General features: G+C 36.4%; 1 protein-coding gene across 1 annotated transcript; it reads left to right on the forward strand.

Annotated features, from left to right (window-relative positions):
* Positions 1 to 1,923: 1,923 nt before the first annotated feature.
* gca (grancalcin) lies at positions 1,924 to 14,580 on the forward strand. The gene is made up of 8 exons (XM_060868627.1): positions 1,924 to 2,083; positions 8,364 to 8,507; positions 8,704 to 8,773; positions 10,945 to 10,988; positions 11,703 to 11,850; positions 12,274 to 12,387; positions 13,104 to 13,162; positions 14,240 to 14,580. Exons 1-8 carry the CDS (start codon positions 2,063 to 2,065, stop codon positions 14,264 to 14,266), a joined length of 627 nt encoding a protein of 208 aa, XP_060724610.1. The 5' UTR covers positions 1,924 to 2,062; the 3' UTR covers positions 14,267 to 14,580.
* Positions 14,581 to 15,138: the final 558 nt, after the last annotated feature.

Here is a 15,138-nt window from a genome sequence, read left to right on the forward strand (position 1 = left end):
TCACATATATATTTACATATGGAACCCAAATAATGCCATTGGATATAAAAGGGGATATTAAGGGGATGTTTAACTGGTTGTGCACACATTTACAGTGATGCTTTTACAAACATGGCATAGCTTGTGATAAGAAAACAATATTTTCAGTTTATTTTTCTGTTTTAATATGCTGCCTGGGGGTGGGGGTGGGGATGGGGGTGGGGGGGTGAGGGGTTAGGGCACGGTGGCTTAGTGGTTTGCCTCACACCTCCAGGGTTGGGGGTTCGATTCCCGCCTCCGCCTTGTGTGTATGGAGTATGTTCTCCCCGTGCCTCGGGGGTTTCCTCCGGGTACTCCGGTTTCCTCCCCCGGTCCAAAGACATGCATGGTAGGTTGATTGGCATCTCTGCAAAAATTGTCCGTAGTGCGTGAGTGAATGAGAGTGTGTGTGCCCTGCGATGGGTTGGCACTCCGTCCAGGGTGTATCCTGCCTTGATGCCCGATGACGCCCGAGATAGGCACAGGCTCCCCATGACCTGAGGTAGTTCGGATAAGCGGTAGGAAATGAGTGAGTGAGAGAGTGTCTACGCTCAATATGCTAACACGTTAAAGGTCAGGGTTTGTGTTTCAAGGACACACTGAACGGTTAGTGTGGGGAGACGTCGCCCTCTGGTGGCTACAGATGTAACTGCTTTGTATAAAGGCATTTAAAAAATACGATTCTTCATGCGAGTTGTTTTATAAATAAACGTAGAACAGTTCACCACTATTCTTTTTGTTTTAACATAAATTCATAATTGTTTTATAAGACGGTTGGTGTCATATTAATGCATAATTCCAAATTAATTATTTGTCTTTAGAATATGGCTTTATTTGCCATTAAATAATGGCAAATTATTTAGGGATTTGCATTACCAACAAAAACACAAAATACTACAGAATAAAAACAAAAATAAAGACAAAACTGTTTACAAAAATTATATAAAAATTGTGTTGAAATGTTCTGCCGTTATTTATGAAACAATTACTTTATAAAACATTACTATGACAAGTCTGTAATTGTATCGTTCATGATTTTTATTGTGAAATTAGCGCTTAGTTATTTTTCTTCTACTTTTAATTTTTTAAAAACAATAATACTTCCGGAACCAAGGTCAAAAGTGGACGGTCGGAGTTCGGCTCTATATTGCACAGAATAAACAAATATTTTTTCATAATCTATTTGGCAATGTAAAGGTTTTTAATTACTTTTAATTCAACAGAAAGCAGAGCGACTGAGAACAAACTAACGAGGCACTTCCGCTTTTTCCAGCTGCTTAAAGGATCATATCCTGTTCATCAATGGAGAACTTCCGGTGTAGCAAAAATAATTGACGCTGTGAAAATTTGACCGAATCTCACATACGAATCCAAGAAGTTTGCTGTTTCTTTCCTTCCTTTTTGTAATATTGTTTCATGTAACACATATCTCGCTTCTGATTTATGAGTTATTATTAGATTGCGTTGCTTGTTAGAAAATCTTAATAGTTAATAAATAGTTATTAAATCACCAAGATTTCCAAGGAGGTGTTTTATTTAAATGACACCTTTAAACAGCTCATACATGCTAATCAGAGCACGACGTTCCCTAACAAAAGTGGCTCAAATATGAGAATCGACTCTTATTGTTCTTTTAAGATAGTCGAATCGACTCTCAACGTCCACGTAAAACGGTCGATTCAAAGAACCGCATAATTCCACAGCGAAGCGTTGCTATTACTTGCAGACAAAAGCGGCTCGTGTACATGAGCTAAAGGAGCTGATTTTTTTTTTTTTTTCGAACGAGACATCTCTGTTCACTACTCAGACAAAACGAATGCGAGTCGTTCTTAAGGTTCACTTGAGAAAAGAACCGACTCTTTTGAATCATACATAGTGTGACATCACAGCCTGTCAGTGTAACCAGTTAGCCAATCAACGAGCAGGAGGCGGGACTTGTGTATACATCGCTAGGGTAATCATAACCCTTCCGTGGAAATACTTTTCACAACTTCAGACTGAGGTTTTCTCAAATAACACATTCTCAGCAGTGCGATCGTGAGGCATGGCGTACCCTTATGGCGGAGTGAGTTTTATATGTAGTTTTTGTTTTAATAGCCTAATGCGCATGTCCTTATGTAGCGGACCAGATTTAACAGGGGGATTGTTTAGAAAAAAGATGAGACGATATCGCAGATTTGTCCAAACGCGCACACTAACGTTATAGTCGTAAATAAACGAATTGGAAAATTAATTAAGCTCAGAAGGTTTATTTAAACAGGTTTGAATAAAAAATGGTGATGAAATGTCTATGTGATCAGGGTGTGAAGGTGCGCGAGCGTTTTGTCCTAAACATGGTTCAGTCTGTTTATTGTCTTTGGCCTGCACTGTATGTCTTTATTTATTTATTTATTTATTTATTTATTTATTATGCGTCTTATCTGTGGTTTAAAGAATGCAAGATAGGATCTACAATTTGAATGTTTTTTTTGTTTTGTTTTGTTTTTTTTTGCATGGGAAAGAATGAAGTAATCTTTCTGTTTTAACCGAATGTATATACTTAAATAAAGAGGAAGTGTGTGTATAGGGGGAGGAAACTGAAAACTCTATACTGGAGGTGTATTTAATGGACTTTAAGGCTCCTTTTTAAGTTCTGTTTTTACACTAGATTGAAGTGTCAAAAGCAGTGAACCGGTTTGGGCGGAAAAATAAACCTTCAGTAAGATGACAAGAACTGTGTTGAATATTTGGTCACCTTGCTCTTAAATGTAGGAACAGCTCTTCACATATATAAGTGCGTATGGTTTTCTTCAGTATATTGGGTTTTTAAAGGATATCTCAACCCTAAAGTGCATGAAATGTGTTTACACTGATGTATGTGATGGGATTAGTGATAGTGGTGCTAATTTGATGGATGTATTTGAATGATTTCCTAAGAAGCTCGAGGTTGTGTCTCTCTCTGACATCACAAGGGGATATTATTAGTGCAGTTTCAATGGGAGACAAAATAGAAAGTGTTTCTGTGTTACAAGCAAGAACTTGATTTGTTGACTGTCATCTTCCAGCTCCATTCAGTGTCATATTAATGAGAACAGCAACGTACAAGTTGTGGAGTCATTAAACACAGAAATTTAGTTTTACTGAATGTGTTACATATTATGGATAATAACAATGAGAGAAACTGGTTTTATGTATGTATGACACATGCATAAACTTTTATTCAGAAATTCATACAGAATTTGGAATGTATGCTTGTTTGTTTGTTTGTTTGTTTGTTTGTTTGTTTATTAATTATGAAATGCCTGCATTTCTTTAACCAATTCACCCCACCGTGTTTACTACCTTTTTGAGGTGGAAGCTATAATTGTTTCACGCTGTTGTGGAGAATGTGCATAGGTCCATCTGCAGCATCCAAACAGGTCTAAACCTGACTATCAAACTGAAAATTCTTTGGGAAAAATAAACCCTTTCTCTGAAAATAGGCGTGCCTTTGGGATATCAGAGGTGGTTTAAAGCCATTCTCGTATACAGATTCCTCCCCCACACACATTTGTAGTGTTTTCACTTCTGTAATACACAAACATAGTATGAAGGTATTATTGGAGTAAATATGACTGAACACCTGTGACTGTGGAATGAGTAGTTGTAGAAAACAGTCATACTTGTAGAAATACTTGTACAAACTTGTAGAATATTTTTTCTTTCACACACACACAAGCTATACATTCTCACAATCTTCACAAATCCTATTCTACAAATCACAAATGAAGGAACTCACAGGTTCACTTTTTTGCTGCTGCAAATATGGTACTAAAATATGGTGAATATGGTACTAAACATATTCGCACACCCGTATCAACAAATGTGGTCATGTACAAATCATTCTGCACATCTACAAATCAGCATGTGGATTATGTGTATGTGAGTTTGCTTGCCTGTGGAATATTTTCCTCACAATTACATTATTATTGGAGCCCAAATGAACTCCTGAAACTCCAGGCAGCTTCATCTTCCTGAGGTGGCACTTGATATTTATGGTAATTTTTTTGAAATATATATTTATATTTTAGTTTAAATATGCGTACTGTTCAGCTATGTTGGTAATCAGCATTTCGTAATATCTTGTGTAACTATATCTTGGCAGTCTTGAAGCAAGAGGAATTAGCCTAACTAGGTAACGTTGATTATGTATGCAGCTGACCAATGTTCATATTTAAACTATAAACAAACATATAGTGGTGGTTGTAAAAAGCACGTTTAACGTTTCCTTTACCAACATTAGGTGCCAGCTCAGGAAGAGGAAGCTGCCCTGAGATTTCTTTAAACCATTGTCCAGACACCTAAATGAGCTGTTTTGATTGGCCAAAAGTTCTCTGATCTCTGAACAGTGCTCATGGCTCTACAGATGCAAAAATCACTTTAGCGTCACGTTTCACAGGGATACATGGTGCAAAAGTGAGAGTGTGTAGAGCTTCAAGCAGTTATAGATATCGAGTTGTGTTTGTGCTAGAAAAATATCCAAAGAACAATGTATTTAAGAGAAAAAAATTCTCATTGCAAACTCACATTCACTTATGACTTCGCGTTGCAAAAAATTTGAGTGTCAGTTTCTCTATTTATGATTTGTAATATTGGGCTTATTCAACTGCAGTGTGAGAATATGAGAATAATTTGAGAAGGTTAGAAGGAAACTGTTGTGCTGTGTTTGAAGGCGAGACAAAGTTTGCAACTCTTAAAAAGCATTTTTCTTAAATTGCCTTCAAATGTGCTGATACACGTGTGTTACTATTTTCTGCTACAAATTTCACGCTCATAGGTGCTTTGTTGAATTGTTGCTCAAATAATACCTTCCCACATTGCCTCAGGAATGGCATGTTCATTAGAATAGTGCTGTTTTAGGGCAGTGGTGGCTCAAGTGGTTAAGGCTCTGGTTTGTTGATTGGAGGATCAGGGTTCAAGGCCCAGCACAGCCAAGCTGCCACTGCTGGGCCCTTGAGCAAGGCCCTTAACCCTCCCTGCTCCAGGGGTGCTGTATCATAGCTGCCCCTGCACTCTGACCCCAACCTCCTCAGTTGGGGTACAGTATGTGAAGAAAAGAATTCCACTGTGCTGTAATGTATATGTGGCGATAATAAAGGCTTCTATGCCCGTACTTCTTCTTCTCTTCTTCTTTTATCACCTGTTGATGGCTGGGGGCTTCAGGACCCAAGTTGACAACCACTGTTCAACTGGGGGGTGTGTGTGTGTGTGTGTGTGTGTGTGTGTGTGTTTAAGACACACGTAACCAATACACGTTCACCGTGGAACTGAATAATCTCAGCTTGTTGTAAAAACTGTATTATACAAAAAAACCATTAAATCCCATTTTCTCATGCCTGTGTGATCTTATTCACAATAAATAACTGTTTGATTGTATTTAGAACACACCCACACTGTGCTGTAGAGATATTTAGACATTTGTCGGCTATGGATTTGCTAGAATGACATTGAAAACATTAGAGGATCAATAATCGAGGTATAAGAGGTATTTGTGAGGGTAGGGTATGTCTCAGAAGATTGTGAAGGCTGTTAGAAACAAGAAACCTGCTGGTTTGGAGAAATCCATTCCAATGCAAGTGACAGTTTTTTGCAGCCGTTTACAGTCTTATGTTTTTCATCTTTTTCAGAGATGTGCACTTTGTATGACTCTGTATTTCTCTACATGAACAGTTGTCTCTCTGTCTGATTTCAAATTTTTAGTGAAAAGCGAATGTCCATTACGAAAAATAATGTGTGTTGCATTTCTTTATTGAAGGCAGCCCAGTATAATCATCTACAGCAAGGGTCAAAATACAGGCAGGCAAAGCTATCAAAGCCTTGCCTATAATCATAAAGTTAAATAGACTCAAGGGTCAAAGTTGTCATCGTTGCTTTAGTGTCTTCAGAACTTCACTATGCTGTACACATGAATATTATTATAGTCTTCATTTAAACTTAACTTACCAGACAGAAATGGTGCCTGCATGATAAGTACCTGAAGCTGTTGTTTGAAATACTCCAGAATTTACATATCGACTTTCTAATCTTTTTGATTAGGCGGAAAAAGATGACTTCATTTTCAGGAATAACATGTACAAACGAGTCATCGTACTTTGACGTTTTTTTGCGGAGCTTCTACTCAAAATGTAAAAAAGTTGTCATGTCTGGTAATATAATAGAACTGGTGATACATGTCACTGAATACTGTGGCAATATCTCACTGTATTACACAATCCTAACTGGTGAGTTAGATTTAAACCACAGAAATAGGTACGGGCCCAGTGGGGTTTTTTTGTTTACTGACATGAATTATGTCAAATGAGTCACAAAGGAGTTGGATTATGTTTTGGGATTATAAAGAAATAAGAGGCAATTTTTGTGCAGATTACTTTCAGCTGACTTTTCAGAATTTAAATGGTTATTTGTAGAAGTTGTCTTTTTAGCTTGACAGCTTGAAAAATGAAGCATGTTTTTAGTAAAACAGATTCATTTCAAGAAGTGTGTGGGAGTAACCTGTTCACTCCTGAAGGAACTCTACCCAATCCTGTAAGATGCCATAGTTATTATTTGTGCCTTGCTACAAATGAGCAAATTAAATCACAGTGATCAGGACAAATCAATCATTGAAGACAAATGCTAGCGGGTAAATGAGTCACGTGGTGTTCCTTAAGAACCCTGTACACACTCATGTTAATGAATGTAGTTTTGAAAGTAAAATCCACCTGGTGCTGCATCATATTTCCTGGTTCTTATGGAATCTCATTCCCAGTGCACATCTCTACCTTTTTTCATTTTGGAACAATTATGAATGGAATTAATTTAAAGATAAATGCGAAATGTAATTTCAGAATAAATTCCAAAATAATTTACTTCCGTAGTCTGTTCTGAAACGTGTGTTCTCTGATGTCTCTGCATTGGTTACAGCTTCTACTGCACAGATTTTTAGTTTTTTCCCTCATTAAACCTTTCTTTTATTTAGAAACACAAAGGAAGGGGTTTTGTAAATGTCATTTAAATGTCAGGATTATGCAAACACAGAAGGTATAATGGCACGTATAGCAGGTTCAAACATGAAATGATTTAGATCATTTACATTGTGGACATTTTACAACGCAGCATTAAACCAGCTCTGTGAATTTACCCATTTGTAACATTTAACATCAGCCCAAGTTCATTTTGGTTTCTGCCAGCTGCCAGATTTATTTGTACTTAATTGTTTTTTTTTGTGTGTATTAACTTTCTGATAATGATGTAGTCAAGCTGTTCATATAACCATATAAGTGTAATTTAATGGACATGAAATATATCTATAAATCCAAAAGAATATTTATCTGTCATGTCTTGCACAGTGGGAAATTCTGCTGTCAGGAAAGTTGTTTGTGCTGCTTATATCAGTCACTGATGAGCAGTACAGGAGGCCCACAGTTCTTCAGATAAATCCATTAGGTTCTGCACATTCTTTGCTTTTCCAACATCTAGTGCATATTTGCATATTTTCAGATACGTCTTTTCACACTGAGGGCAACTAAGTAACTCATACACAAATATCACTAAAGATGCAAACATTAACCCCATTCACATGATGTTCAAGAAGGCAATGCAATACATTAAGAGCCAGAGGCCATTTTTTTGTGTCTTTTGGTAAACATGTAAATATCTTATGCAGCTTTCAAAGGGCAGCAATTTAAACAAAAAATAATAATTTCACTAATCACCCTGTTCAAAATTTAGCAGATTCAGCAAGGGGTATGCAAACTTTTGATTTTAACTAGAAATTAAGAGGCAATGCAGGGGCAAAATATCAACCATATTTGACTGGGTACAAGAGACATTTTGGGTTATGGCACTGACGAATTCAGTGGTAGTACTGATGTGCAGTCCACAAGATTACATAACATTTTAACAGGAAATTGGTGGAACTTTCATAAAACAAAACAAAGTTTACACAACATGGGAAATACACGTTTTCCTTATATATGTACCTTTAAAATCCAAACTATGTGTACAAGATTGACTTTGTGACCAGACAAGTAGAGTGAGGACTTTTTATTTGGGACAGTTGCAGTCTGAAAACAGAAGTGTGAACATTTTGAAGTGACTTTCCTCTGTGTATTGTGTACTATGAGCTGTCCATAGATGAGGATCATTTCTCCTCAGGGTTCATACAGCAAAGTGGGTTAAAAAAAAAAGATCACTGATGAGCAGTGCAGGAGAACAAGCCAAACCCTGTTTGGAGTACAAATACTGCAGAAGACTGCAGTAAACATTACTGCTGTTTTTTTTTTTGTTTTTGTTTTTGTTTTTGTATTTACCCTGACGCGCTGCCTTTTCCTCTGTTTATCTCTCAGTATGGTGGTCAGATGCCGGGGGGCCCGATGGGTGGCCCTCACCCAGGATCTTACCCTCCCCAGTATGGCGCTTATCCAGGCAGCTTTGGTGCACCTCCTGCCCAAGACCCCATGTGGGGTTACTTCACTGCCATAGCCGGCCAGGTGAGATTAAACACAGCTTATTATTCTGAATTATTCTGTGTAATTTACACTGAACTGATCTATGCAAAGCCAGATATTCATATTTCTTTAAGGACCCATCTGCAATTTTATGAATAAATACTAGCTAAGTGTGTAAGTAAAGTTTACAGGAAGCCCAGGCCTATGTGCTGAATAATCACACGATTTTTGTTGTCAGGATGGTGAAGTGGATGCTGAGGAGCTCCAAAGGTGTTTAACACAGACTGGCATCAGTGGCACGTATGCTCGTAAGTTGAAAGAAAAAAAAATTTAATTGTTAAAAAAACAAAAACCCATAACCTATTATAAATAATTTAGAGTTGCATTTTCTGGAATGAGTGAACATTTTTTTGATGTATTTAAATTATAAACTGCCATAAGTAGCCAAAAAAAATGTGAATTATTGTACATTAGTACAATAATTCACCTTCATAGCCTTCATAGCTCATCACACACCATCAGTACTAAAAGGAAAAGTAGTGTGATCCATTTTTGTCATTAATAATTAACTCTTCAGTTAACGTAAATAATTACCTCTCATTATTAGGCCAGTGTCTAGTCCATTTGGTTCCATTATACAGATGATGATGATGACGTACCAGCAGTGGAGTGCATTAAGTGGAGTTGTTGGCCCTGATGCTGTGGTGTGATCAAATATGAACCCTTTAAAACATCTCAGTGACAGTGAGCAGTGGCGTAACCAACTTATTAGTCGTGAATATGTAGGTAGCTCAATGGTTTGACATTGTAATGTTTTAAGAATTGGTCAAAATGCATATAATATGGTAATTATATAAAGGAACTTGAGCTTAAATCTTAATACTGTGTGTTGTTGCCTGGATGATCAACGACTCTTTTTATGTTTTGGGATAGTTCTTTATGAGTCCATTGTTTGTCCTGATCAGTTAAACTGCCCACAGTTCTTCAGATAAATCCATTAGGTTCTGCGCATTCTTTGCTTTTCCAACATCTAGTGCATATTTGCATATTTTCAGATACGTCTTTTCACACTGAGGGCAACTGAGTATCTCATACACAAATAGCACTAAAGATGCAAACATTAACCCCATTCACATGATGTTCAAGAAGGCAATGCAATACATTAAGAGCCAGAGGCCATTTTTTTTGTGTCTTTTGGTAAACATGTAAATATCTTATGCAGCTTTCAAAGGGCAGCAATTTAAACAAAAAATAATAATTTCACTAATCACCCTGTTCAAAATTTAGCAGATTCAGCAAGGGGTATGAAAACTTTTGATTTTAACTAGAAATTAAGAGGCAATGCAGGGGCAAAATATCAACCATATTTGACTGGGTACAAGAGACATTTTGGGTTATGGCACTGACGAATTCAGTGGTAGTACTGCTGTGCAGTCCACAAGATTACATAACATTTTAACAGGAAATTGGTGGAACTTTCATAAAACAAAACAAAGTTTACACAACATGGGAAATACACATTTTCCTTATCTATGTACCTTTTAAAATCCAAACTATGTGTACAAGATTGACTTTGTGACCAGACAAGTAGAGTGAGGACTTTTTATTTGGGACAGTTGCAGTCTGAAAACAGAAAAGTGTGAACATTTTGAAGTGACTTTCCTCTGTGTATTGTGTACTATGAGCTGTCCATGGATGAGGATCATTTCTCCTCAGGGTTCATACAGCAAAGTGGGTTAAAAAAAAAAAAAAAAGCTGTCAAACGTGATGTCTTTAATTTGTTTGCATCAGCATCAGTCACTGATCCATGAGCTATGAATAGATTTACTTATTTCACTTGTTTTACAAAGAAGTCATTTTAGTAAAGTTAGGCTTATAGGAGTCACTTCATTAATCTTCATTAACCACAACCTTCATTAAGTTCTTCATTGTTAATAAAAATGCATAATGATCAGGAAATGCATTTCAGTATATCGTCGCTGTCGGGCGGAAACCTTGTATGTCCAAATTTTGTCAATTTCATATTTTTTCACATATCGATGCTATTGGTCAGTTCCCACATGGGTCTGTTATTTTTAAGTTATTAACCAATCTAAAGTCTTGAAAATAGCTTGAGCGCAAATCTCTTAACTCCATTAGACACTTCAACTGTCTGAGAAATCTCGTAACTCCACCTCTTCTTCACTCCGTGGGAGAGCTTCGCGACAGCATAATCTCGTATCTCCCTGCTCCCAAGTCATAAAGCTTGTATCTCCGATAAAACGTGACTTTGGGAAAATGTTGTGTTAATGTTGGTACACAACAGTATGATAGCAATATAAGGTATAATAACAACTTTAACGATACAATGTTTAATAACTAAAAAAAATACAGCGTTTTTTTCCCCTGAAAAATAATGGTTTTGGAGATACGAGGATTCCGCCCGACAGCGACGATATTAGACTGTTCTATTTAATAAACTTATTTCATCTGTTAACAGCCTTCAGTTTGGAGACCTGCAGGATTATGATTGCTATGCTGGATGTATCCTTTACAGAAATGTCTTCAATTAATGATTGATCTTCTGCATCAAAACCTGTAGTTTGATTTCTGGAGTGAGCCTACATCCTACAAATCTATAAATTATAGTCATATTTGTACAACCTAGTTTTTTTTATTTTTAAAGTGGACCTCAGTTTTTTTTTTTTTTTCAATGCCACAGTCACAGTGATTTTATCTATGACCGTAGAGCATGGTGTTAATAAAAAAACTGCGATGTGCAGTTGGTGTCAACACACCGAAATTTATTAGTTTCCAGTAACAGCTTAAGTGCTTTGTTATGGTTAGTGCTCAAGAAAGACTAAACTCAAAGAATCACTCTCTACAACCACGATGAGCAGAAAAGCATCTCGATATACATAACATGTAGAACCATGATGGCTACATTTTTCATAATTTTCACATGACTAATTTTGGTGAACATGTGGGCACCTCAGGCTACGCGTCCTTTCTTGGTTGACAGAGCTGGAACCTGATGTGGTGTCCTGCTCTTGACTGTCTCAAGGGTCAGCATGTTGTCCTTTCTGAGATGCTTTTCTGCTCATCATGGTTTTTTCTCACTGGATTTTTGTTGTCTGTGAGTTCAGCAGTATTTGGTATTCTGAAGTACCCAATCCCAAATTGGAAGATCTTTGCAGAATTTGAACCTTTTAATGTTAGGTCAGTATCTGGTTGATTTCCTTTATGGTGCCAATGTAGCGGGATTATTCAGGTAAGATGGGCTTCACTGAGTTTAAGGAGCTGTTTACTGCACTGAATGGCTGGAAGCAGAACTTCATGATGGTGGACCGAGACAACAGCGGCAGTGTGGAGCCTCACGAGTTGTCTCAGGGTATAACTAATATGGGTGAGTTTACTAACATTGCTCAGGGTTAAAGCTTAGTTAATCTATCACAATTTTGTAAAACGTAGCTAAATGAATAGTTATATAATAAATCTAACAAGAATTATAAGTATTAGCAGTATTAGTAATTAATAGGTTGCTGTTACCTGGAATAAGCGGCAGGACATTCAGCCTAAACGTTTTCTTTTTGAATTAAATTCAACAATTGTAATAATGGAAGTCCATGACAACAACAAATAAGTGTTACATGTAATCAAAGTACACAGAGAAGAGTCAGATTTTCAGTAAACACAATGTGACCAACGTAGACAAACTAATTAAGATCTAACTAATTACACCGTATACAGTAGGTTAACACAATCAGTTAAACTAATCACAGGACAAAGGAAAAAACGCGCTATTGAATTTTTGTGACCTTTTTTCCAGGGTATAGAGTGAGCCCTCAGGCTTTGGGGTGCATCATCAAGCGCTTCAGTCGAGGAGGCAGGATCTATTTTGATGACTATGTGGCCTGCTGTGTGAAACTCAGGGCTCTGACAGGTGAGTGGAAAGATTGTTGTGAAACAACTGGCTAATCTAGTGAAAAAAGGGACTTGAGTTTTTTGTTGTTTTTTGGTCTTTTGAGTTCTGTCACAGATTGTGTGAATGTTTAAATGTGTTTCCATGTATGCTTTAGTTTTTGGTCCTTTCCAGTTTCATAAAGATCCACCCATGGTTGTACTTCATACTGCTTTGTAATGTCTAGTTAGCCTCTAATCAGTCCTACTATAAACAAGCTGAAGGAATCAAGAACAGTATATAAAGAGAGTGGGAAATATATAAGTAATGTATGTTTATTATATCAAATGATAACCTGTGTAGGTTATTTCCATTAATCGTCTTAAACATTTTAAAATGCAGGAAACTATGGGTTTCGTCTGTTTTCTGCATATTGGTTGTTATTGCGCTATATGCCAGAGGTGATTTTTTTTGTGTCTTTTGGCAAACATGTAAATATCTTCTATAAGTATGTACACATACTTCTCTCTTCATTGAGTGTGTTATTATTCAGCTAATTTACAGTGCGCCAATATTACTTTGCTGACTATTAGTATGATATGTACATTTCTACATATGGCAGATGCCCTTATCCAGAGCGACTTACTATTTTTTTATATACGATTGGTAAAATAATATAATAATTTACCCTTAACCCAAGATCTAGTCATTAAATGCAGGAAGTGCAAGCCGTTTTTACACACTGTGTTTTTCTACAGACAATTTCAGAATGAGGGATGTTATGCAACAGGGAACTGTGAACATCGCTTATGATGACGTAAGTAACCCATACTGTTGATTTCAGTGCTGCGAGCAAAACTAATTTTGTAATACTAATACATTTCCAACTCTTATGTTGCAGAAAAGTGGGATTTCTTTTTTGTCTTTTAACGAATCAAGAGGCCATTTATAAATGACTTGTAGTTACACCACAGTGCACTGATTCTGAAATCCGAAGGCGGTTAATTTTCTGAAAAGGCATGGCACAGCTCTAGACAGTAGTTCTGCCTGTAATTTATATGGACAGGTTATATTAATACACTCGTCCTTATTGTTTCATCAGTAACAGCAGAAAATGTAATGTAATTAAATTATAGTATAGAATTTAACCCTAATTATAATAGGGATGGATGGATGGATGAATGGACGGACAGTTGGACAGATAGATAGATGATAGATGATGGATGGATGGATGGATGGATTCTTTATTGTCAGGGTACAACAAAATTGTGTCCGTCCTAATGGTACATAAAAAGGTAAAACCAAAAGTATACACATAAATATATAAGAATATAAACATTAACATCAGTGATCCAATAAAATACTATTTAACTGAGGTAGCAGACAGATGAGATATTGCACAACAAAACAAGTTTAAACAATATTAAGGTTTTGCACATTCAAAGTCTTCTGTACAGATATGTGTTTGTGAATAAATACATTTGAAATGTGTAGAGAATGAAAGGGAGCATGGTAAGGGAACAGATGTTGGTTGCTGGCATAAGATTATAAGTGCTGGCAAAAGTAAACTTGTCTTATGAATCTTTCACAGTTTTAATTATAAGCATAGATAGTTAAATAAATCCTAAAGTGTCATTCATTAATATTTTTTATATTTTTAAAATATCAATTGTTGTCAAATCTCTGTGGTATAAGAGGAATAATCGTGAGAATATTCTTTTCAATTCATTAAAAATAGTCAAGAAACTGTCAGGTTTACAAATACAAAAATAGAAAAATAAAATAGCAGACACTGTATAACTAATAACACCAATGTACCACATGTCCTGCAGGTTTTATATGAAATATTTAACAGACTTTAATTTATGCATGTTAAATTTGTTTCTTCTTGCAGTTCATCTTGTGCACCATGTCTGTCTGAGGACAATTGGAGAGAGTTCCTGATTTCTGGGGGAATAGAAGTATAATAGTGTGTATATAACCTATAATATATGAAGCCTCCGGCTAGTACAATATTGTAAAATGTGCCACATTTTTAATGGATTAGGAGATCTGTTGACTGGTCAGTGCAAAGCATTTTTCTGATGTAAAGCCATTTGCCGCTTCTTTATAACGGGACAAACCACATCAGCCTTTTTTATTTTGTGCCAACGTATTTGCTTAACTTGTTAACTAGTTTGATGCCAATGGTCACTACTTGTGTAGTTTTTGTTTTAAATAAATTTACATTTTAAACTCGTGTATTGTTTTAATAATGGGCTTAACTTACTTTAAAAAAAAAATGAATGCAGTTAGTGAAGATCTGCTGAAATAATATCTATGGGTATATGAAAAGAAATACATAATTTGGAACATCCTTTTCTTATAATTGTATTATGAAACAGATTATTCATTTAGTGTACTTAGCTACACACACCAGGTTGCCAGTTAATTACATACACCATCCACTACCTACACTGATTGGCCATTTTATCAGCTCCACCTAGCATTTACACTATATTGGCAAAGGTTTTGGGACGTCTGCCTTTCTATATGCACATGAACTTTAACAACATCCCATTTTTAATATGGAGTTTGTAACACCTGAATGGTTGTTGTTCCCAATTGCTTCTACTTTGTTATAATACCACTAACAGTTGACTGTGGAATATTTAGTAGTTAGGATATTTTGCGAATGGACTTATTGCACAGGTGGCAACCTGTGCAACAGTTACAGTACCATGCTACAGTACCACCCTTGAATTCACCAAGCTCCTGAGAGCGACCCATTCTTTCACAAATGTTTGTAGAAGC

Source organism: Tachysurus vachellii, chromosome 4 (assembly GCF_030014155.1).
Source record: "Tachysurus vachellii isolate PV-2020 chromosome 4, HZAU_Pvac_v1, whole genome shotgun sequence".
Taxonomy (NCBI): Eukaryota; Metazoa; Chordata; class Actinopteri; order Siluriformes; family Bagridae; genus Tachysurus; species Tachysurus vachellii.